We start from the raw sequence: 21,769 nt of genomic DNA, 5'->3' as shown, positions 1-21,769 counted from the left end.
TGGTTCCGACAACTGGACACAGCGTGAACATGACATCTTGAGTGACCCTGCAACTGCAACTGCAACTGCAGGTGTATCTGCATGTGTGTCTGCAAGGCCGGCTGCATTTTTTTTTTTTTGCGTTGTGGTGCGCATAACTCGCTTTCCAGAAGATTAGTGATTAGTATGTCCTGTACTATAGCATTTCAGTTGATGTGGTGTTAAGCGGTAGCTCTAGTGCTTTTCAGTCGTTGACTGGTAAGTAGAGGTGTTGGAAGTAGATCTATCTGTAGGGTGCGATGTCTGGAGGTAGAAGTCGTGAGTGTACTTAGGGTTTGGTTTAGTTTGTTGGTTAGTTGGTTCTGAATGGCTTTTAGATTGAATCGGATTCTATTTAGGGGGTTTTCTTTTTGAGGGGGCAGAGGTTGAATGGAGGTTGTAGGGTTGGGTTGTGTATCGTTGGTTTGAGCACAATTGCTTGCACAAAGTACCTTAACTTAGTTACCTGCCTTGGTGGGATTCTATGCTGTCTTTGACGGGTTTGGGCTCTGATTGTAGTGCAGTGGTGTAGTGTACTAGACAACGGGTTATTCTGTTGTCTTTGATATCCTACTACTCTACTCTACTCTACTCTACGGTGTACATGGATTGACGGTAGTGGAGAACTATTCTGGGGCTGTAGTAGTAGTAGTAGTAGTAGTAGTGGTAGTAGTAGTGGCAGGCTATTTCCGGACCCTGCAATACTGAATCCTGAATCCAGCTCCTCCTCCGTTCCTGAACTGTACCTCCCTCTCCATGGTCCAGGATGGAAAACCCATCCTCATCTCTCTTAACCTCGTAGTGTTGAATGCGGGTAAGTTAATGTATCTGCATCGCAGACCGTCTCAACCCCGATCATCTCCAGTATACCGAGACCCACCCCGCAACAACTGATGCCCGGTATCTTCTAACCACAGCACTTCGTCACGGCCGTAGCATCGTTCCTGGGACAGATTATCAAGTCAGCCAAAGCCCCCCTTCCCCTTTTCCCCCCTTCCCGCTTCCAATCAAAGAACCCCGACACGGAACACCACAAGCAAAGAACGAGAGAATGATACTCCGAAGGAAGCAGAAAGAGAAAAAAGCATACCCCACCCCATCCCCAGACCCTATCACCTCCCACGAAAACACCAACGCCCCCAAAAACGCCCCCACGATGATACAGATGATGATGTACCCGTTGAAGTACATCGCCAGCAACATGACGAAGTACGCCACGGCGAACTGCAGCATGTGCAGGGTTGCTCGGACGAGTTGCTCGGGTAGGGTTGGGCGGTAGGGTGGTGGTGGTGCTGCGCCCGCTGGAGTAGCAGCTGCTGCCGCTGCTGCTGCTGCTGTTCTTACTGTGGTAGCAGCAGCAGCATCCTTACACCGAAAAGTCGAAGCCGAAGCCGACGGCAGCGCTGTGTGCATCTCGCCCTCGGGGGAATCAAGATTCGCCAGAAACTGATACCGCAGACGGGCCCGCCGGACGAGGAAAGCATCGTACTCTCGCGCGACGCGACGCAGGAACTCCAGGCACACCACTAGGCAGATGGTGCCGAGGCAGGTGCCGGCGAACATGCTTTTGGTGGTTATGTGCCAGGTTTTGGAGAGGAAGCCTGTTTTTGGTTCTTAGTGTTTTGGGGGGGAGGGGTGGGTTAGGGTTGATCCGATTCAGGTTAGGGTTGGGTTGGATTGGGCTTGGGGAAGGCGTACATGCGTCGATGGTGGTCCAGTTCCAGAGCATCTGGGTAGCTTATTCTTAGTATTGATGGTGTTCGATATCGGGCAGAGGAGAAAGGGGATTTGGGGGTCCTTACGGAGATCTGGCAGCTGGAGGAGCCCATGTCCATGTCCATGTCCATGCTGGAGGATGCGGTGCTACTGCCCATGGCGGCGGTGGTGGTCGGCGACGTGGTCATGGTCATGGTCATTATCATGTCCATAGTTGTAGATGTGGATGTGGGCATATCCATATTGACGATGGATTGTCTGGGTACCAAGACGGAGAGGATGATCAGATCGTATGTCCTGGAGACAGCGGGGGTTCAAAGGTTGATATAGCCAGTTTGACCCAAACCACCCACGCAGCTCACCGCGAGCCCAACCCATTGTCTGATCCATCAACCATAGCAATAGAAACTCGCTCATCCTGCGCAGATTCCAAGACTTTGGCAACACGATGCCCACTCGCTACCCCCCCTGGCCCGGCCAATGGGGAAGATGCACCGCGCGCAGAATTGAGCAGATTTATGCACTCCCCACCCCCGGGCCCTCTCAGACCACGACCGTCCACAACATCAAATGAAAGAATTTGCAATGCAGAAAGAACGCGTACTGGAGTCTCCAAGAAACACACCTAACACCGCCCATGGCATTCATTTCACGGGGTATATACACGAATATTTCGCCTGCCATGCTTTTTCATCGCAACACAACCAAATACAAAACAAAACAAACACAAAATCACCGGCGAGCCGACTTCTTGATCACCCCCTCCAGAATCTCCCGGATCTGCTTGCACCCGTCAATGCCCACCGCCAGCATGGTCTCCACATACGAGCAGTGCACCTTGGAGTCCATCGTCAACATCGACACCTTCATCTCGTCCTCGTCATCGTGGATCATCGCCGCCTCCCCGACCGGCACCGTCGTCGTCGTCCCCACCGTCAGGAACGGCAGCTCCTGTTCCTCCGGCAGGGACAGGTCCAGCAGGGGGTCCAGGAAGTCGTTGTTGGGGTCGCGGGGCGTGGACGCGCTGCCGCTCATGCCGGCCGTGCAGGCGCACAGAAGCCCCGGCATGGGAATCCCCGCGTCCACCAGGGCCAGCGTGCAGGCGTTGACGGCCGCCGCCAGCAGGGAGCCGTCCGCCGACAGCACCGAGACGTGGATGCTGATCGTGCTGTGCGGGTAGAGGTAGGTGTGCAGGTGCGACTGGAAGGCGGAGCGTAGGATGGTCCCGATGCGCGAGGATTGTCTATACACAGATAGAAGAAAACGAGTTAGTAACGCTGATATGTTGTATAAATATATCCTCCGTAGGGACTCCTTACTTGTCACTTCCTCCCGCCCTGCGTTTCCGATCCACCCCCGCGAACCCGGCGACGTTCACATCCACCTCGACGACCGCCCCGGAGGAGCCCGCTGAGCCGCCGGAGGCATCCCCGCGACGGCCCTCGGCTGGCCCGTGGACCGAGCAGATGATCGCCGTGTTGCCCATGGCGAGGTATGACGAGCCCGAACTGGCGGGGTTGGTGGAAATCTGGGCCTGAAGGAGCCGCAGCTCGTTCCAGCGTCGGCCATCCAGGCGTAATTTGGTGAGCGGGTATGTGGTAGACGTGTCGAGAGGCATTTTGGTTGTGTGTGTGCGTGTGTGTATGCTCAATGGCGTCGTCTATTTCTGTGTGGGTTGCGACGGCGGGGAGAGAGAGATGGGAAGAGCGACTTGCGAAAGTCCGATTTTGCTCCCCGCACCAACGTGTAATTCGACTTTTGTGGCTGCGACGGAGGGGCACAGTTGAGATAAGGAAATCGGCGTAATAACCGTGCAAGGATGAAGTTCCTTCGAAGAGTAGGTCTCGAGAGTGATATTCAAGGGCGCGCGTAGGGCAGTGAAGGGTGAAATTGGCGATGGGATTGAGGTTGCGGAGGTTGACTTTTCGGCGCCGAATTATTCGAGTGTGATCAGCTCGTTGCCCAATCGGGAGGCCGGCCAACCCAATGACCGTCCAGTGACTGCCATCCTCCGCCGTCTCGCGTCTCCGCACTGCGGCTTCTCCAACTACCAGGCCGCCCTTCTTTCAACCTGCATTTTCATGTCGGTAATAACTCATTTATCTGGCAGTCGGCCTCAACATGGGCTCAGGATGGGAGCCAGGGGACTCGGATGCCACTACAATCGGCACAGATGACGATGACCTTGACACCCCACGTCCCTCCGCCCGCCTTGCTCTCGCTCGTATGTCTCCGCATTTTGTTCGGGATAATTAACCTGGCGTCTCTCTCACCTTGTGAATGCAGGTCAAACCTCGATCGCAGACGACAGAACACCTCGTCCCTCGACGAGCACCCGCACACCGATCAAGCAGCGGTCCTCGCCTCCTGAAACTAAAACCCCCGTCGCCGTCGTGGACCTCGCCGGCGACAGTGACAGCGACAATGCATCATCCTCATTCAACGAGGGCGCGGCCGCCTACGAGGAGTTCAAGAACCGGAAGTCCCTCAAACGCAAGCGGCAGTCCACGAGCGCGCGGAAAACCAACGTCAACAAGCCTCTGAAACTCGAACCTCCCACCACCAGCTCCTTCGTTGGCCGACTCCCGAAATCGAATGCAAAAGCCAAGCCGCGGCGGCCGCTGAGAGAGTATGGTGCAGAGTATTCCTCCGAGGATGAGTTGATGGAATACACCCTCCCCGACTACTTGCAGAGGCGTCGAGTGCAGTTCGACCGCCGGATGGAACATCTCAAGGCGTCGGGGTTGAAGTTGCCTCCCAGCTACGACCAGGTCGAATTCTCAGACGACGAGCGGCTTGAATTCCTGCAGGAGAAGCCGGCCTTTGAGCATCTGAGGCCGTGTAATCACTACAAGGATATCACGCTGCCTTACTCCCTGGGACTGATCCCCGCCCCAATCGCGCAGTGGCTGCGTCAATATCAAGTAGACGGCGCCGCCTTCCTACACGAATTGTTCGTATACCAGAAGGGCGGAATCCTCGGGGACGATATGGGCTTAGGGAAGACCGTGCAGGTGATCGCCTTCCTTACGGCTGCCTACGGGAAGACGGGGGATGAAAGAGATGCGAAGCGCATGAGAAAGATGCGCCGCAGTGGACAAGACTGCTGGTATCCGCGGACGCTGATCGTCTGTCCGGGGACCTTGATCAAGAATTGGATCTCGGAGCTGGCCCGCTGGGGCTGGTGGTCGGTCGATACCTACCACGGTGACAGCAAGGAGCTCGCGCTCCAAGCCGCAAGGTCCGGACGAATTGAGATCCTGATCACCACCTACAGCACCTACCTGCACAACAAAGATGCCGTCAACATGGTGGACTGGGATTGCGTCATTGCGGACGAGTGCCATATCATCAAGGAGCGCAAGTCGGAAACGACCAAAGCGATGAATATGATCAACGCGCTCTGTCGGATCGGCCTCACGGGCACCGCAATCCAGAACAAATACGAGGAGCTTTGGACGCTGCTGAACTGGTGCAATCCGGGCAAACTGGGCCCGGTGACCGTCTGGAAGAAGACGATCTCTGAGCCTCTCAAGCTCGGGCAGTCGCACGATGCCACTGTGTACGAGCTCCGTAAGGCCCGTACGACGGCCAAGAAGCTTGTCGAGAATCTCCTGCCGCAGTTCTTCCTCCGGCGCATGAAGACTCTGATCGCCGACCAATTGCCCAAGAAAGTCGACCGGGTCGTCTTCTGCCCGCTTACCGAGACGCAGGCCGCGGCCTACGAGAACATCCTGGAGAGCGAGATCGTCACATACATCAAGACATCGACCGATCCCTGTGACTGCGGCTCCGGGAGGAAATCTGGCTGGTGCTGCCACCAGCTCCTGCCCTCTGGGGCGAAATGGCAAAGCTACGTGTTCCCGGCCATCGCCGTGCTCCAGAAGCTCAGCAACCACCTCGCCATCCTCATCCCCCAGGGTGGCGATCCCGCGGAGAAACAGGAGAAGGACAAGGAGATGCTCGAGCTGGCGGTGCCGGAGCAGTGGGAGAAGCTGTACCGCTCGCGGGACTCGATCGTCAACTTCGCCAACCCGGAGTTCTGCGGCAAGTGGAAGGTGCTGCGGCAGCTGCTGAAATGGTGGCACGCCAACGGCGACAAGGTGCTGGTGTTCAGCCACAGCGTGCGGCTCCTCAAGATGCTGCAGATGCTCTTCCACTACACCAGCTACAACGTCAGCTACCTGGACGGGTCGATGAGTTACGAGGACCGCACGAAGGTGGTGGACGAGTTCAACTCGGACCCGCGGCAGTTCGTCTTCCTGATCTCGACACGCTCCGGCGGCGTGGGGCTCAACATCACCTCGGCCAACAAGGTGGTGATCGTCGACCCCAACTGGAACCCTTCGCACGACCTGCAGGCGCAGGACCGCGCCTACCGCATCGGCCAGTCGCGCGACGTCGAGGTCTTCCGCCTCATCTCCGTCGGCACCATCGAGGAGATCGTCTACGCCCGCCAGATCTACAAGCAGCAGCAGGCCAACATCGGCTATAACGCCAGCTCGGAGCGCCGCTACTTCAAAGGCGTGCAGGAGAACAAGGACAAGAAGGGCGAGATCTTCGGGATGGACAACCTCTTCGCCTACCGCACCGACAACATCGTCCTCCGCGAGATCGTCAACAAGACCAACGTCGCCGAAAGCCGCGCCGGCGTCCAAGTCATGGACATTGACCTGACCGCGATGGCGAAGGAGGAGGATGACCCGGACCATCCGCTCAATAACACACCCCAGCCCGCCCACGAAGACACCACCACCGACGCCGTCATGAACAACCTCGCCGCCATGATCCGCGGCGAGACCGCCCCGTCATCAACCCGCCCCGCCCACCCAGCCCAAAACACCCCGCCCCGCCACGACCCAATCCAAGCCATCCTTGCCAACGCCGGCGTCGAATACACCCACCTCAACAACGAAGTCATCGGCTCCTCCAAGGTCGAGGAACGCCTCAGCCGCCGCGCCCAGCTCACCGCCGACGACCACCGCGCCCTCGACAAGCGGGTCTTCGCTGCCGCATCTCGCAACTCGCAATCCCAGTCCCAATCGCAATCGCAATCGCAGCTCCTACTGTCTTCGCAGCCATCCGGTCAACAGCAGCCTTACGTCAAGTATAAATTCCACCCGCCGCGGGGGGTCATGAAGCGCCAGTTCTGTAGTATGGCGCGGCGGTTCGGGTTCGCGAATGCGACCGAGTTCGCTTTGGTGGTGGAGGGCATGACGCAGGCGGAGCGGCGGGCGTGCTTAGAGCGGTGGTATGCTGAGCGGAGGGAGGAGAATTTTACTGAGGTGAAGGCCGAGGTGAAGGCCGAGGGTGGTGGTGGTGGTGAAGGAGATGGGAGAGGAGGTTGAACAGGTTTGGGATTCTTACACTAGCTGGCATCTGGGTGGGGGTTTTCTTCTGTCCATTTTTAAATTACCCCTTGGTTTGGTATTGGTAGGTAATTGGGGACAAGTCTTTCCAGGCTTCGATTTATCTATCGGGTTGGAATGCATTGTCGGTCAGGATATGCAATATCTACAAGCAACAACCAAGCAAACGATACCCCTTTCTTTCAGGCAGACACATACTACATGAATTACGGTTTTGCAAATTGAAATATTATATTATCATTCAGTGGGCTGAAGTCTATGGTGAAGGCTGAAGAAAATAACAATAATAAGGAAAAATGGTCGCTGCTCACCCCTCCCCCACCCCATCAGCCTTCCTCCCAATGTGTACGAAACATGGACATGTATCCACATAAGAGTGGCTGACCTATGTTCTGTTCCCTTTTCCCTTTCCCCTTCTCTTGTTGAAACTTTTTCTTTGAAAACGCATGTTCCGTACTATGAAATCAATCGGGTATCCAGTATAGTATGACGCCGAAACGGTAGTGAGCTCGTCCTGCAAGCCGGTGTTGAACCATAACTATAGGCTGTTGTGCAGGTCCTTTTTTTTGGGAAGGTATGTCCACAACACCCGACTTGCCCTACCCGTTCCCTTCCTATGTCCAGTCGCTGTGCGACCATCCCTTGCTCGAGTTGCGGGTGGGAAGTTCTTAAGGGACTTAACGACGAAGTCGATCGCTCAATTCTCCTTCGCATCCACGTAAGCGTCGATATCGTTGGTGCGCGAATCCTTGCGCTCAACTGCTTCCACGACTTCGGGCTTGGGCTGGTCCGGAACTGGCGCCGCCCCGTTAGCCACATCGTCAGTGGGGACGGGTTCATGCGACTTGTGCGGGGGAATCTGATATTCGGAAGAGTCCGTCTGGCCGTCCAGGATGGGTGCGATAGCGAGAATCTGCTTGGCCGCAAGCTCAGGGTTATGCGCGTCACTACTCCATTATTAGTCTCGATTCCAACCACGATCGACGTGCGCAAAGCCCGGCAACTTACACATGCGCATTGATGATCCAGTCCAAGTCTTCCTCGCCCTCGTCCGGGCCGTTGGGCCCACCCTGCACCCGGCGGAAGAGTCGGGGGTGCCATTCGACACCTTCGTCGACCCGCTTGGCCGCCTCCTCCCGTTGACGGTCCTCGATCTTGGTCTTCTCATCCGTGGCCGCCTCGTGGTTCCGGGCGATAATGGCCTTGACAGTGCTGTGCCATAACCGCTGGGACTCGCGCTCGCCTTGCTGCTCAAGAGGCCGGGTCAAGGGGGGAGTGTGCTTGGCGTGGGTTGCATCAAAGAGAAGCTCCTTCTTATGGGTCTGTTTCGGTTACAATGACAGCTCAAGGTGGGAAAGGGGCTGGTCTCAACTTACATGCACGTCCTTGATGTACATTTCACCGTTCCAGAGTCCGGTCAGCTCGTAGTAGACCTCACCAGTCTTCTCGTTCTTGATCGTTCCACCGATGGCGTTGTAGGTGCCTGAGAAGTAGCCCTTGGTCTTGAACTCGATGTCGGCGACAAGGTTGTTCTCAGGGCAGCGCACGTAGCTGTGGTCACCAAGCTCATACTTCATTTTTCCGAACAGGATACCGCGAGCGTACATGTTGGGTTGCGTCAGGATGCTGGGAACATGTCAGAAAAGCTCCAGCCACTCCCGAGCTTTCGAGGACCACCTACTATCGTTCGCCCTTCTCCTTATCTTGGCCGCGGTTCAAAAAGCGCAGGATCGCAATGCCCTCCATCATGCTGGCGGCCGAGTTACCGAGGAACTTGCTGCGCGGCTTCAGGGTGCCGTCAATGCGGATGTTGTGTTCGGGGGCCATGAAGAAGTAGCTCGACTTGGGCGGGTGGTGCGAGGTCTGTTCAGAGATATAGTATCCGCGGGTTCCGTCGGGGTAGTCCCAATAGCAGGTGTAGGTCTCGCCCAGGATCGGATTCAGCGGCTTCTTCACACCGCTGCGGAAGGGGGTCAACGGGGTCCGGAAGCGTTGGAAACAAATGGGACGAAGAGTGGGAGGACATACGGTGGTTTGATGTGCCATCCGCTCAAGTAGAACTTGACCACGGAGACGAAACGTTCGAGGGGGTCATCGATATCGGGCATAGGCAGCAGGGTCTCGGGGTGTGCCATGAAACTGATCGGAGGATCAATGGAGTCAGCGACCGCAATTTCGTCACAGATATTGTCTCCACCTACTTTGTAATGCGCTCCAGCATGGATCGGGGTTCGAGGATGAAGGTAGGCAGGACGACCCGACTAAGATCTGCTCCCGGTCGGAGCTGCGAGATAATGTGGGAGAGGACTAACAGGGCCGGTCAGCAACAGCAAAGCCATAACTGTCGCGAGAGATTATAGATGTAAACCAAATTCTAGGCCTATGGATTCCACCTTTGCATGCCTACAACTTCTTTTCAGAGGTGGGGAGAGGGGCTGATTCATACGTACCGTTGCCCTGATCGGGCTCGACAATCTCATCGTCCCCGCTCACATTCTCAGGCTTCGGCTCCTCATGGGAAGACCTGCTACCTGAATGGAAGAAAGAGCCCCAGTCAGCCGACATATTGGAGAGTGCGTAGAAGCAGATCAATAGGGGAAGAAGTGGTGTTGGGGCTGAGAGGAAAGCAGGAGAGAGTAAAGGAGGAGAAGGGAAAGAGTGTGAGAGTAGGAGGGGAGGAGGAGAAAATATGACGTGGGGAGGAGGTAGAGAGAAGGAGGGGATCTCAACCTCCGGGTCAAAGCCACGGCAGCAACAATCACATTCAACCACGACTACTGATACTCACTGGTAGGACTAGCCACCGACGAACGACGTCGGATATGGGGAATGGTTATGGTCATGACTATCCGTGGGTTTTGGAGAAGGCTGTGAATTTGCAAGTTGACCTCTCTTCCTTGTCCAACAGCGAAGCTATAATTGAGGATGACAAGCCAAGAGTGAAAGAATAGAGATAGAAGGGGAAAGGGGAGAAAAAAATAATAAATATTCAGAACAGCAGATTCTCCTGCTGCAGGCTCAGGCAGTGAAGAACTGCCACTGATTGTGGTCCGTTAGACCCTTTTTCTTCCCTTCTCGTTTTCGTATGTCTCGTCCCTTTTCGTATCTAGTTCGAGCAAAAAGGTGAAATTAATTTCAATCAAATCAATGGTGACAGCCGCTCGGCTAGGGTGCTGGGTGCTCTGCGCCACAAGCCACGATCAGGTCAGAAGAGGCGGTCTCAAGACGTTCGTCTGAGAAATTCTGGTGAACCAGAGAGACACCGGTGAAGAGTCTACTGTATTTATATGAAATCCGTCTTCATGAGGGAAGAGGGGCGATCTTTCGGTGTATGTGTATCGGATGACGTTGATCGTCTGCCTTGCCTTGTCTCAAGGCTACAATTTATACTCTTTGGAGGTCTTTTTTCGCCTCCAGATGAACGAGGTCCTACTAATGCGGTCGTGTTGATATCCCGGGTCTGGAGGGGAAATGGGATAACGAATTTTTCTCTAGATCTCGTGGCCATTCGAAGGCTTGGGATTTTCTGCACCCCTCCGGGATTGCTGTTGCTGCTGCTGCTGCTTTGGCTTTGGCTGCTTGCTTGCTGCACCTGGTAAACAAGAGGGGCGACCGGCTTGGCGGGGTGGGGGTGACTGGGAATGACAGCCCAAAGATGTTTCAAGTTTCGACCTCATTGCAGGAGGAGTCTTGGACTTGTGTTCCATTGACGTCTATAGTCGACCGTTTTATAGCCTTGGTCCGGAGGGCCTGGGGTCGATCGCTGCTTAGCCATGAGGGTATCTCAAACCTGAGCCACACTCGTCAACCCCGAGGCAGCATGGCCTCATCGTTCCCCTCACCTTCCCGTGATCATCTCCCCAGAGGCTCCTTCGGGATGGTGCAGCATGACGTGAAAAGCACCGGGCCAGATGACCAGCGAAGGGTTCTGGGATCAGTCGTCCGTCTTCTGACTGGGTCTTTTTGTATCCCTTGCTGTGGGCGATATTCTATACACCTGTTTCAAAAGAGGCAAAAAGCCGACTGCATGGGAGTTTCACGAGCATGAAGGCGACAGATAGTATAGCATCATTGCTTGTAGTTATTGTAGTACGAGTACGGAGACAATGAGTATCTGAATGAAATGATCAACAACCGCCGCGACGGGGAAGCTGTCCCAAAGCGGGCTAGCAGCACCGGGCGTGCTGAGTCAGCCTGGATGAGCACAAAAACGGCCTCGTCGCAAGCTTCCCGCTGGACGCAAACTTCCTTCCATTCGCAATTCTTCAGGGCTGCGGCCCGGGACTATTTTTCAGCAACTGCAACTGTAGATTTTCTGCGTAAATGAGCCACAAATAATGAGAGGCCACCTTGAGGTATGTATTCAAGCTGTCGCAGTTGTGTTTTTCTCCCTTCCATTGCACCTCTTTCTGCAGCAGCATGATGAGTTTATCTTTATTGGAGCTGTCCGAGCCAATTATGCGGACAAATCTTTTATACGCATTTTTTACCTGATTCTGCTTGTTACTTTTCTACTTGTCATTATCACAACTTGTCGGATGGATTATTCTGACTGTGAGTAGACATTACAGGGCCCTAGTGAAAACATCTTTCAACCTCCTTGATTTGGACCGACAGAGAACAAAGCAACGACCAGACCACAACAACAGCAGATCCCCTGAAGAAACTCAACGCGTAAAAACAGAAAAAACCCACGTGGACCCACTTCACCAGATAGGCTAGCCTCATAAGATACACTGCATCTTCCTACCTACCTTTATCTTCCTACTCTTATTCACTACCTACCTTCTTATCCACTACCTACCTACCCTGCCCATCATGGCCTACGACCCGCGACTAGTATCCTCAACAAGCACCAGTGCAGGCACTGCGTCCACCACCACTACAACAACCTCCGCACCACCCCCACCCCCACCGCCCCATGAGCACCAAGCACAACCACAGCCACAACCCCAAGAACAACAAGAACCAATCCACCAAGAACCAATGCGCGTCACCACGCGCTCAGCCTCCAACAACACAACCACCACAACCGACAATGCCGCCGCGCCCGAAACCCCCAGCACCACCACCACCACCTCCTCCTTCTCCTCCTCCTCCAGCGAGACAGACAGCTACAAACTCCGCTTCTGCACCGTCTGCGCCTCGAACCAGAACCGCTCAATGGAAGCGCACCTGCGGCTCTCCACCGCGACCCCGTCGCCCTTCCCCGTGATCTCCTTCGGCACGGGCTCGCTCGTCCGCCTGCCCGGCCCGACGGTCACGCAGCCGAACATCTACCACTTCAACACGACGAGCTACAGCCAGATGTACGAGGAGCTGATGGCCAAGGACGAGCGGCTGTACCGGTACAACGGCCTCCTCAACATGCTGGACCGGAACCGCAACCTGAAATGGGGGCCGGAGCGGTTCCAGGACTGGGTGCCGGGGCTGCCGCGCGTGGACCACGTCGCCAAGGGGGACAAGGGCGCGCGGGGCACCGAGGGCGGCGTCGTCGACGTCATCATCACCTGCGAGGAGCGCTGCTGGGACGCCGTCGTCGACGACCTCATGGCCAAGGGCAGCCCGCTCAACCGGCCCGTGCATGTGTTCAACGTCGACATCAAGGATAACCATGAGGAGGCGCTGGTCGGCGGCAAGGCGATTCTGGAGCTGGCCAACCGCTTGAATGAGGCGGCTAGGCTGGAGCGGCGGGCTGCTGCCGTCGCGGAGGCTGGGGCTGGGGCTGGGGCAGAGGCCGCGGCCGCGGCGGAGGCGGACTGGGAGAATGGGCAGGGCGAGGCGAGGAGGAATTTCGATGAGCGCGTGCCGGAGATCCTGGCCGCGTGGCAGGAGAAGTGGCCGCATTTGCCGGCCTTGTGGACTCTGGCGTGGTTGTAGGAGTTTTCGGAGACGAAGAGCAGGGGGTGATAGAGCTTCGTTGCTTGGCTTCGTGATATCATATCATAATACCTATCCATTGAGCCTTTCCTGCCGTGACTCATGGCTTGACTTTACTGTAGTTTTGTAGTTCTTGCGACTAGTGGGATCGCAAAGTCGGGGAGTGCTTGTCTTTGTGGCTACAGCAGGGGCCCGGTACATGCAGCGCTTGGTCGGCATTTCATAGCCAAGTACTCCGTACAGTACGGTACAATCACTTCCCTCTAGCCCAGCTACGACTTAGTCTGACCACAACAACCATGGCCTTCAGAATGACAACATACTCTAAGTAGGAACCTTTCTTTCCCCATGGACCAAATAAATGCTCTAAATTGACTTTCATGTCATGTCTCCAAACGCCAACTAGTTATCATACAAGACCCAACGACAACAACAATAACAGGATATCACAACCTATCTGTATCTGCAAAAAAACTGCACATGCTGTATATTGCACTGCCCGCCTCCCATCAATGAAACCCCAGAGACGCCGCTATCACTCATCCCATGAAGCGAAACCCCAACCGTTAACACCGGAAAACAAATGAAAATCAATGCAGCTAACAACCCTAGCACGGAAGAACAAAGCCCACTGACTTAGAGGAAGGTCGCACCTAGAAGGTACTACTGATATAGCTCCCCCCGTTGGCCGGCGGCGCGTTCTAGCTCCCTCCGCCGACTGGCCTTGCCCAGGCTGCCTCCGCCGGCGCGGTCCTCGCGCTCCTCCTCCATCATCGCCGTTTCCTCCTCGATCTCCTTCTCCGTGTCCTCGCGCAGACCCAGGATGTCCGGGGGGATGAAGCTCATCTGCACGCTGGGGGCGCCCTCGATGTAGCGGAGCTGCTCGCGGATGGACTGCAGCAGGCCGGCCAGGTAGGGGCGGGGGTTCTTGTTCTCGAGCTTGCGCATCTCGGAGAGCGGGGGGAACAGGGAGAAGTCCGGGCCGAAGTGGTTGCGGAAGGTGACGGTCTCGGGGATGTTGGGGTCGATGACGTCCTGGGCGTCGAGCAGGATCGAGGTCTCGTGGGCCCAGGCGCGGGAGACGTTGCGCGGCGTGTAGCCGCCGCCGCCGACGACCAGCAGCGGCAGGTTGAAGGTCTTGACGAAGGCGACGCACGCGCCGTGCGCCGAGACGTTGAGGTTGAAGCAGCCCAGCCGGTCGCAGCCCAGCGAGTCGGCGCCGCACTGCAGCACGATGGCGCCGGGCCGGTAGACGTCCACGCACGAGCCGATCACGTCGCGGAAGAGCTGGATGTACGACTCGTCGTCGATCCCGTCGTGGAGGGGCACGTTGACCGAGTGGTGGGCGCCCGGGTTCAGCGGGTGCGTCGGCCCGTTGCTGTCAAGCGCGCCCGTGCCGGGGAAGAAGTTGTCCTTGTCGTATTTGTGGAAGGAGACGGTCAGCACCCGGTCCGTGGACCAGAAGGCCTGCTCGACGCCGTCGCCGTGGTGCACGTCGATGTCGATGTACATGACGCGCGGGTGGAGGCGGAGGAGCTGCAGGATCCCCAGGACGATGTCGTTCACGTAGCAGAAGCCGCTGGCTTCGGACTTTTTGGCGTGATGGAGGCCACCCGACCAGTTGATCGCGATCTCCGACTGGTTGTTGCACAGTTTGCGGGCTGCGTCGATAGTGCCGCCAGCGTAGAGCGAGCAGTAGTTGTATAGGCCGTCAAAGATCGGGCAGTCGTCCCCAAAGTTGAAGCGCGCAATGTTCTCGCTCTGTTCCGAGTTCTCCATATCTCCCGGGTTCACTTGGCGGAGAAAGTCGAGATAGTCGGACGTGTGGAACTCCTCCATCTCCTCGTATGTGGCCCGGCGCGCCAGGTATAGGTCCATCGCATGGTGCATGCCATAGGCCATCACCAGCTGTTTCGTGAGCGTGAGCCGCCAGGGTTTCATCGGATGCGATTGTCCGAAATGATGCAGTTCGACCGCGGGATTTGCATGCCACGAGACGCGGTAGCCTTGAGGGCGGGCGACGCCATTTTGTTGGCGTTCGTGGGTGACTTTGCGATCAACGGAGAGCGTGGGAGCGGAGGTCGGAGGGGCGTATTCCTGCACAATGGCGGAGCGGGACATGGAGATGGTTGTCGAGGAAGTATCAGAGAAATAGAGATGAGAGGTGGAGGTGGATCGATTCAAAGAGACCGATGGATTGGTTTCAGATCATTCTTGCGCCCAAGGGAAAGCAGAGGCGAATCAATTGCATGCAGAGAAGAAGAGGGAAAGAGAGAGAAGTGGAGCGGAGCGGAGTTGGGGTTGAATCGCGGCAGAAAAAGCCCGCAATCACCTGCCAACTGGACAGTCCCGACTCCCAATATTAATGCTGCTTGATTGAAAGCCTTCAACTTTCCTGTCCGAGCCGAAACCGACGCATCGGTAAGCATCGGCAAGCATCGGCAAGCAGCTTGCGAGACTTCACTCATCATCCATTCGTAGTCTTATGTGCCAATGCTCGGTTCGATCGCCTCTGCCGAGAGCGCCCGTGGCATTGTGTTTCTCAAATCCGAAACTATGCCGAAGGATTACCTAACGTCCGCCGATGTCGGTTGAGCAGCCATGACATTTTTCTAGAAGCCTACTTCTGCCTTGAAGAATTATGGGTCCGAAAGAACGGTCGGGGCTCGAGACGAGTGATGGGCGAGGCGATTCTGGGATTCGGGCAATGGATTAACGCCCTATAAAGCCAGCTCTCTCGCCCTCAAGACCCGAGTCTGAGTGGCGACGTCATTGACTTTTTTTTCTCCCTGAAACACTGCTCTACCTATTCGTGTATACAGCCACCAACATCATCATGCCTATGGCAACAGCAGCTACAAGCCTGCGGCAGGCTCTCGCGGACCCTGAGGCATTCGTCGTCGCTCCCGGAGTGTATGACGGTTTCTCCGCTCGCATTGCTCTCGGGGCAGGCTTCAATGCCCTCTACATGGTGAGTGGCAACGCAAGCCCAGCCACAATAAAATCTGCTAACAAGCTCTCATAGACGGGTGCCGGTACGGCTGCCTCCGTCCACGGCCATGCGGATCTGGGTATTTGCACCCTCAACGACATGCGCGCCAATGCGGAAATGATCTCCAATCTTTCCCCCACCACGCCCGTCATTGCCGATGCAGACACCGGATATGGCGGCCCGATCATGGTTGCTCGCACGACCGAACAATACTCGCGCTCTGGAGTTGCCGCCTTTCACATCGAGGACCAGGTTCAGACGAAACGCTGCGGCCATCTCGGAGGCAAGATTCTCGTGGATCAAGACACCTATGTGACGCGAATTCGCGCCGCCGTGCAGGCTCGTCAGCGGATCGGTAGCGACATCGTGGTGATCGCGCGAACGGATGCCCTGCAGGTGCGCGGCTACGAGGAAAGTGTGGCACGACTGCGGGCGGCGCGCGACGCTGGGGCAGATGTAGGGTTCCTCGAGGGCATCACATCTAAGGAAATGGCTCGACAGGTGGTGCAGGACCTGGCGGGGTGGCCACTGCTTTTGAACATGGTTGAGCATGGAGCGACACCGGACATCACGGCGCAGGAAGCCAAGGAGATGGGATTCCGGATTATTATCTTCCCTTTCGCAGCCATTGGTCCAGCTTATAAGGCCATGCAGGAGGCGATGGAAAAGCTCAAGAGGGATGGCATCCCAGGATTGAGCAAGGACATGACCCCACAGATGCTGTTCCGTGTTTGCGGGCTCGACGAGAGTATGAAGGTGGACGCCGAGGCGGGCGGCGCTGCCTTCGACGGAGGGGTTGAGCTGCAGAAGTAGATCGTCGCCTTCAAGCTATGTCTGTCATGATTACTGTATTCTAGAGATCTGTTAACAACGTCAATGTAAATATTGTATAAATTTATGGAACGAAATGACTGTTGCGGTGAAATGCTGAGCCTTGATTGGGAAGGCCAAAACACTACCTTAGTCAATTAGACTCACTGTAACTAAGCCAAACAACCTTGGAGTTCGTCCGGCAACCCGCCGGCAGTGCTTGGAGTCTCTTTCCGGGCACCAAGTCACCTGACACGGGATGGAGGGGGAAGATCGCACAAGAGCTGACGAGTCGCTCTCCTTGACAGGAATAGCATCATCTCAAACCAGGCAGGCAACACTCTAAATTTGGAGGCTCCCAACTCCAGAAAAAAAAAGGAGTGTTCGGCAGCATGCTATTCATGATATGGTCTAGTGTTAGACTTAGGGGGGAGGTAACTTGGCAGATTTCCCAATCCTGTCATTCTCAAGTGACCGAAAAAAGGCTCGCGGTTCCGAGAGTGGTTCCATAGTTGAGTAACTCTGGTTCCGTCTCATCCAGTCCGCAACCACCCAAGGGAACGTTGTTTATTTACTGGCCTCAGTACTCTGCAGTAGACTCTCGGCAAGCACGGGCTCGAGAATTAAGTGATCCAGACCAACGTCGGTCACACAGGATGGTGGATAAACTGAGTTTTCGACCATTGAAATTGGTGTCTCTTTTCTCTCACGGGCCAACCTTTGGTGGGTGGCGATTGACATTACTGTGGGCTTGGTTATGGTCAGTGGGCGCGACCAAGTCAATTCAATTCCAATGGCCTGTTTCGTACGGGTAAGACACAGTGAAATAACACTCAGCCTATGTTGTTGTAGTCGCTGCTCGCCGTGAGGTTGTTCCTGCAGCCGCCATCCGACCGCGGAATTCGTTTCAGGTGTTTCTCGATTTGGGGGCTATTCAGGGTCCTTATGGCGCCGGCTGGCTTGCGTGATGGCATCCAGGGACGGAGGGGCAACAGACCCTGGAGTCCCTGAAGGGCCCTGAGGGTATTCGTGTTCAGCGTGTAGGCAGTCACAATACCGACCATTCCGTAACAAAGGCAGTCCAGACTGTAGGCATCTCCGCAACACGACGGGGCAACACGACCGCAGCGCACCGACTCTCGACTTGCTTGGGGAGGGTACGGAGTACGGAGTAGTCGGATATTGAATGGGCCAGAATAGATGGCAATGAGATTGTTCAGTCCGTATGGGCAGTGTACGTGTCCAATTGATACGCCACTCACCCTATTCATCCTGTATCATGGGCAACCACAAGTCCGGCTTAGACAGTGTCTCTATCGGTCTCCCCCGCGATATATCCATCACATCGTTGCTATTGACATCATCGGTTGGTTGCCCGATGATTCACAACGGCGAACCTCGTGGGTCCTGACGTGGTCCATTGAAATTACAGTGGTGGTTGTCCTGGCTGCGAATAGAGTGTAGAAGGAGAGGTGAGGGGGAAGCTGGGTCTCGCAGGGGATGACGAAGTTGCAGGCAGTGCGCCTGCAGATTGTGACTCTTCAGCAGGCACGTATCGATAAGCAGTGCGCGATGGCTTGAATGGGCTGAATTCCTCAGATCGGGCAGCAGCATTCCTGGTGGTGGACAGAAGCCGTCCGCGAGATCTAATCAATCACGAATGTCTGCGACAGCAGTGTGATAGTGACTTGTCTGTTGGGAGATACATTGATTATGACGTGTCGGAAGGATCGAGAGAGATCGTGGAGATATCATGATATCACTGGTGTGAGATGGAGACGACGAGGCCTTGCATTGTTGCTGTTGCTGTTGTGGTCTGCTCCAACAAGCTACTCACTCTACTGTAGGTACAATTCCATCTTCACTCGTCTCACCCATCGGATGCATGTAAGGTACCAGGCACGGTAATCAAACGGTATGATACGAGCGGATCGACAGAACCAATCCAGGGAAATCCGAGCCTCGAACCGCGGTCTGAGTGGGGCTGACCACCAATGACTGTGCAGTGTTGGCCTTAGTTCAGGAACCGCCCCCCTTTTCATTTAATTGTCGGTCTCTACGGGTCTTGGTGTGCCTTCAATCCGTGATCTTGACCAACAAACTCACAAACTCACCCCCATCCCCAACTGGACGGTGAGAGTCTGGCTCGATGCTCGCTCATTTTCATTTTCAAATTTAATTCTTCCTCTCCCCCCCCTCATCCCTCATCCCTCTTTTTTCTTCCTTCTTCTCCCTTTCTTCTTTCTCTCAATCCATCATTCTTCCAGGTGCTCGCAACCCACACTCCTTTGTCGATTGCTTGTTTCAGGTCGAGGGCTCTCATTATTGTGTTGCTCTTGTCACTCCTTATCCACTTGAACTGCCTATCAATCACTCTTTCAACTGCGTCTACCCTGGTCTCGATTGTGGTTCCAACTTAAACATCCGTGATACCCTCGTCTCGCACCTCTTTCATAGCAAAAGCAAAAGCAAAAACTCTCATCAAGACTACAACCATCATCATTCTTCACAATGCAGCTCAAGAACTCCATGCTTCTGTTGACCGCCTTGACGGCTGGTTCTTCTGTCGCTCGCATGCACGGCCATGAGCGCCGCCACCACCACCACGAGAAGCGCAACGTCGGTGACGAGGTCTACGCTGTCATCGACGGTGTCCTCGAGTCCTGGGTCAACGACTGGTCTGGCTCTGCCACGACTACTGTTGAGTCCAACAAGGCTGCTGCTACTGTCGCGGCTGCTGCTACCATCGAGGTGAGCGCTAACGTCGCTGCCTCTGCTACCGTTGCCGCCAGCGCTGCTGCCGCTACTTCGAGCTCCGCCTCGGTTGTCTCTTCTGCCGACGGCACCTGCAAGTCCTGGTCTGCGACCTCGTCGAGCTACTCCCGCTCTGGCTTCGGAGCCAAGTCCAACGCCAAGCGCACCACCGATGCCATTTACTACTCCGGTAACGTCGGCAGCCCCTGGGGCAGCAACATCATCGAAGTCAGCGAGGACAAGGCCTGTCTCTACCAGTACGTCGTCCGCTTCCAGGGTAGCTCGTCCGACGACTGGACCGTCAAGTTCTGGAACAAGATCGGTCCCAACGGTGGTCTGAATGGCTGGTACGGCAACTCGGCTCTGGAGTTCAAGATCAAGGCCGGTGAGACCCGCTACGTCGCCTTCGACTCCGACTCCCAGGGTGGCTGGGGTGCTGCCAAGGGTGACTCTCTTCCCACCGACGAGTACGGCGGTTACTCTTGCACCTGGGGTGAATTCGACTTCGGCAACACTAGCAACGACGGCTGGTCCGGCTGGGACGTGTCCGCCATCCAGGCCCAGAACGCTGGCCAGGAGGTCCAGGGTATGAAGATCTGCGACCACACCGGTTCCAAGTGCTCCACCATCGGCAACGCTCTCGCCTCGGTCATCAACGCCTACACTTCCAACCTCGCCGATGCTGACGGCATTGGTGGTAACTCCAACGAGGAGGCTGTCCGCTTGGACGTCGAGCTTGACTTCGCCTAGATCGTCTTCGTGTGATTTTGTCGTTTTCCTTCTTTCTCAGATTCCCCTTATGGTTTCCCTTGTGCTGGGTTGGAAACTCCTTAACATGTGTGATTTGCGGACTACTGTGAACACCATCCAACTCCTATTTTCTGTTTCGAGTGTACATACCAATGTTATCGTATCTATTCCTGATTGGTGATATCCTACAGTTGTAGTCTGGTTCTCGGGTGGTACCCTGGTTCACCTCGACCGTTGCAAGGAGTTCTGAGGCATTGCTTTGTCTCTTCAATGCGGTTTGTCGTGATGTAGTCACCTTTGTTTTTGACCCAATGCCGAGACTCAGTGTCGATAACATAGGTTGCTGGACAAAGCCTTTTGCCGCTCGACTTCTTTCCACATTACGTGTTTCACTTCTTTGAGTAGCACGTACGAACAATCAACAATACACCATGAAGTAGCAATATCCGGCACGGCTTGTGACTTCCAGGCCCAATATGAATAATACATGGCAGGATTCTAGTGTGATATGTAGTACTTCGCTTCTTCTATCTTTCTCCTTTGTATTCTTTTTCCGAGGCGAAGGTAGTTGGGCGGCATTGTGATTAATAATGTAGTCCATAGTGTTGGCCGCGGCGGAGGCGAGAGGATTCCTGAGGCGGCGATCAGGGGCCGACGCAGGGACCACGTGCCGATAGACGGCGCTTCGGCGTCATTTTCAGCTTTCCCCTCCGCATAATTGTTCCTCTCTGCTTGCCCCTTTCCTTCCCTTGCCACGACTCACCAGATCATACCACTGCCTAGCATGGGCTGGTTTGGAGTCGCAACGCTGATTGCAGCTGCATGTTATCTTATTTACCGACATCCGCCCGCTACCTGGGCGCCTCAGCCTCAGCCTCGGCCTCAGCCTCCGTCCGAGAAGACATCCGCGAAACCGCCCACTACTGGGAGCACCAGGGACGCTGTAGAGTCTCTCGAGCCTGATGTCCTCGTAGAGGATACCCAAAGCACTCCCAAGGCTTCTGCGACGAACGTGCCCTCTATTGAGATACCATCCTTACACCTGGACAACGAGACCAGACCTGTCGCGCAAAACGACCATCAGTCCCGCCACAATGGACCAATAGACCCCTTATCCCCTCCATCGACAGCAACAGCAGCAACATCCTCCCAACCCAAACCGAGCAATGGAAGTCTCATGCTTCCGCCACCGCTACCGGTTCCGCAACTCCTTCCCCCCTCCCCCCAACCTTCCGCGACAGCTCCAACTACTTCCTCCAAAACCACGTCCATGCCTCCGCCACCCCTTCCCCGACTCCGCCCAACCGCAGCCCAGCAGCAGCCACAGCAATCACTATCATCCTCCCTGACCTCAGGACGCTACCCTCCGCGCCCAACAAACCCCGCCGCCGGGCCAGCAGGATCCCTCCGCCCACCCCCATCCGCCGCCTCCTCCCTCCGCGCGCCGCCGAGCCGCTCCTCCCCTTCCTCCCTCGCACCG

At 55.7% G+C, this 21,769-nt stretch overlaps 11 protein-coding genes across 11 annotated transcripts; 5 read left to right on the top strand and 6 right to left on the bottom strand.

Annotated features, from left to right (window-relative positions):
* Positions 1-925: 925 nt before the first annotated feature.
* Positions 926-1,865, bottom strand: BO72DRAFT_371082 (high-affinity Cu transporter CTR3; the record flags this gene model as incomplete). Its single annotated transcript, XM_040940987.1, has 4 exons — positions 926-962; positions 1,109-1,619; positions 1,717-1,747; positions 1,821-1,865. 4 exons carry the CDS (start codon positions 1,863-1,865, stop codon positions 926-928), a joined length of 624 nt encoding a protein of 207 aa, XP_040804534.1.
* On the bottom strand, positions 1,695-2,225 carry BO72DRAFT_282028 (uncharacterized protein). Its single transcript, XM_040940296.1, has 2 exons — positions 1,821-2,225; positions 1,695-1,747 (listed from the first exon to the last, which is right to left on the bottom strand). Exon 1 carries the CDS (start codon positions 2,149-2,151, stop codon positions 1,882-1,884), a length of 270 nt encoding a protein of 89 aa, XP_040804533.1. The 5' UTR covers positions 2,152-2,225; the 3' UTR covers positions 1,695-1,747; positions 1,821-1,881.
* A 42-nt stretch (positions 2,226-2,267) lies between these two features.
* On the bottom strand, positions 2,268-3,641 carry BO72DRAFT_445088 (exosome non-catalytic core subunit SKI6). The gene is made up of 2 exons (XM_040943960.1): positions 3,054-3,641; positions 2,268-2,977 (listed from the first exon to the last, which is right to left on the bottom strand). Exons 1-2 carry the CDS (start codon positions 3,350-3,352, stop codon positions 2,467-2,469), a joined length of 810 nt encoding a protein of 269 aa, XP_040804532.1. The 5' UTR covers positions 3,353-3,641; the 3' UTR covers positions 2,268-2,466.
* Positions 3,642-3,784: 143 nt separating this feature from the next.
* BO72DRAFT_483663 (putative DNA excision repair protein (Rad26L)) lies at positions 3,785-7,328 on the top strand. Its single transcript, XM_040947814.1, has 2 exons — positions 3,785-3,958; positions 4,021-7,328. Exons 1-2 carry the CDS (start codon positions 3,856-3,858, stop codon positions 7,080-7,082), a joined length of 3,165 nt encoding a protein of 1,054 aa, XP_040804531.1. The 5' UTR covers positions 3,785-3,855; the 3' UTR covers positions 7,083-7,328.
* A 472-nt stretch (positions 7,329-7,800) lies between these two features.
* Positions 7,801-9,668, bottom strand: BO72DRAFT_370767 (OSBP family protein; the record flags this gene model as incomplete). The annotated part of the gene is made up of 7 exons (XM_040940976.1): positions 7,801-8,050; positions 8,112-8,425; positions 8,480-8,729; positions 8,785-9,063; positions 9,132-9,242; positions 9,305-9,410; positions 9,554-9,668. 7 exons carry the CDS (start codon positions 9,666-9,668, stop codon positions 7,801-7,803), a joined length of 1,425 nt encoding a protein of 474 aa, XP_040804530.1.
* Positions 9,669-10,452: 784 nt separating this feature from the next.
* On the bottom strand, positions 10,453-10,842 carry BO72DRAFT_445087 (uncharacterized protein). Its single transcript, XM_040943959.1, has one exon. The coding sequence runs from the start codon at positions 10,808-10,810 to the stop codon at positions 10,595-10,597; it is 216 nt and encodes a 71-aa protein (XP_040804529.1). The 5' UTR covers positions 10,811-10,842; the 3' UTR covers positions 10,453-10,594.
* A 517-nt stretch (positions 10,843-11,359) lies between these two features.
* BO72DRAFT_281924 (uncharacterized protein) lies at positions 11,360-11,793 on the top strand. Its single transcript, XM_040940295.1, has one exon. It carries the CDS (start codon positions 11,441-11,443, stop codon positions 11,663-11,665), a length of 225 nt encoding a protein of 74 aa, XP_040804528.1. The 5' UTR covers positions 11,360-11,440; the 3' UTR covers positions 11,666-11,793.
* A 353-nt stretch (positions 11,794-12,146) lies between these two features.
* On the top strand, positions 12,147-12,983 carry ssuA (RNA polymerase II subunit A C-terminal domain phosphatase; the record flags this gene model as incomplete). The annotated part of the gene is made up of 2 exons (XM_040940761.1): positions 12,147-12,806; positions 12,858-12,983. Coding segments are annotated over 2 exons (786 nt in total), but the record flags the coding sequence as incomplete, so codon positions are not given.
* A 625-nt stretch (positions 12,984-13,608) lies between these two features.
* On the bottom strand, positions 13,609-15,589 carry hosA (histone deacetylase HOS2). The gene has a single exon (XM_040940293.1). The coding sequence runs from the start codon at positions 15,102-15,104 to the stop codon at positions 13,647-13,649; it is 1,458 nt and encodes a 485-aa protein (XP_040804526.1). The 5' UTR covers positions 15,105-15,589; the 3' UTR covers positions 13,609-13,646.
* On the top strand, positions 15,463-17,203 carry BO72DRAFT_281869 (isocitrate lyase/PEP mutase family protein). The gene is made up of 2 exons (XM_040940294.1): positions 15,463-15,954; positions 16,009-17,203. Exons 1-2 carry the CDS (start codon positions 15,820-15,822, stop codon positions 16,786-16,788), a joined length of 915 nt encoding a protein of 304 aa, XP_040804525.1. The 5' UTR covers positions 15,463-15,819; the 3' UTR covers positions 16,789-17,203.
* A 1,663-nt stretch (positions 17,204-18,866) lies between these two features.
* Positions 18,867-20,657, top strand: aspf4 (allergen Asp F4). Its single transcript, XM_040943958.1, has one exon. The coding sequence runs from the start codon at positions 19,297-19,299 to the stop codon at positions 20,287-20,289; it is 993 nt and encodes a 330-aa protein (XP_040804524.1). The 5' UTR covers positions 18,867-19,296; the 3' UTR covers positions 20,290-20,657.
* The last annotated feature ends 1,112 nt before the right edge of the window (positions 20,658-21,769 follow it).

The sequence above is a fragment of the Aspergillus fijiensis genome (assembly GCF_003184825.1).
Source record: "Aspergillus fijiensis CBS 313.89 unplaced genomic scaffold BO72scaffold_8, whole genome shotgun sequence".
NCBI classification, from domain to species: Eukaryota; Fungi; Ascomycota; class Eurotiomycetes; order Eurotiales; family Aspergillaceae; genus Aspergillus; species Aspergillus fijiensis.
Note: the sequence above shows the minus strand (reverse complement) of the source record. Positions and strands in the feature narration are given on the sequence as shown.

Excerpts from the sequence above, each read along its gene's own strand:
- BO72DRAFT_483663 (XM_040947814.1), top strand. The coding sequence starts at position 3,856 with ATGGGCTCAGGATGGGAGCCAGGGGACTCGGATGCCACTACAATCGGC. Across the intron at positions 3,959-4,020 it reads CGCCCGCCTTGCTCTCGCTC|GTCAAACCTCGATCGCAGAC; the intron begins GTATGTCTCCGC and ends TTGTGAATGCAG.
- BO72DRAFT_445088 (XM_040943960.1), bottom strand. The coding sequence starts at position 3,352 with ATGCCTCTCGACACGTCTACCACATACCCGCTCACCAAATTACGCCTG. Across the intron at positions 2,978-3,053 it reads AGGGCGGGAGGAAGTGACAA|ACAATCCTCGCGCATCGGGA; the intron begins GTAAGGAGTCCC and ends ATCTGTGTATAG.
- BO72DRAFT_281924 (XM_040940295.1), top strand. The coding sequence starts at position 11,441 with ATGAGAGGCCACCTTGAGGTATGTATTCAAGCTGTCGCAGTTGTGTTT.
- BO72DRAFT_282028 (XM_040940296.1), bottom strand. The coding sequence starts at position 2,151 with ATGAGCGAGTTTCTATTGCTATGGTTGATGGATCAGACAATGGGTTGG.
- aspf4 (XM_040943958.1), top strand. The coding sequence starts at position 19,297 with ATGCAGCTCAAGAACTCCATGCTTCTGTTGACCGCCTTGACGGCTGGT.
- BO72DRAFT_281869 (XM_040940294.1), top strand. The coding sequence starts at position 15,820 with ATGCCTATGGCAACAGCAGCTACAAGCCTGCGGCAGGCTCTCGCGGAC. Across the intron at positions 15,955-16,008 it reads GCTTCAATGCCCTCTACATG|ACGGGTGCCGGTACGGCTGC; the intron begins GTGAGTGGCAAC and ends AAGCTCTCATAG.
- hosA (XM_040940293.1), bottom strand. The coding sequence starts at position 15,104 with ATGTCCCGCTCCGCCATTGTGCAGGAATACGCCCCTCCGACCTCCGCT.
- BO72DRAFT_445087 (XM_040943959.1), bottom strand. The coding sequence starts at position 10,810 with ATGGAACACAAGTCCAAGACTCCTCCTGCAATGAGGTCGAAACTTGAA.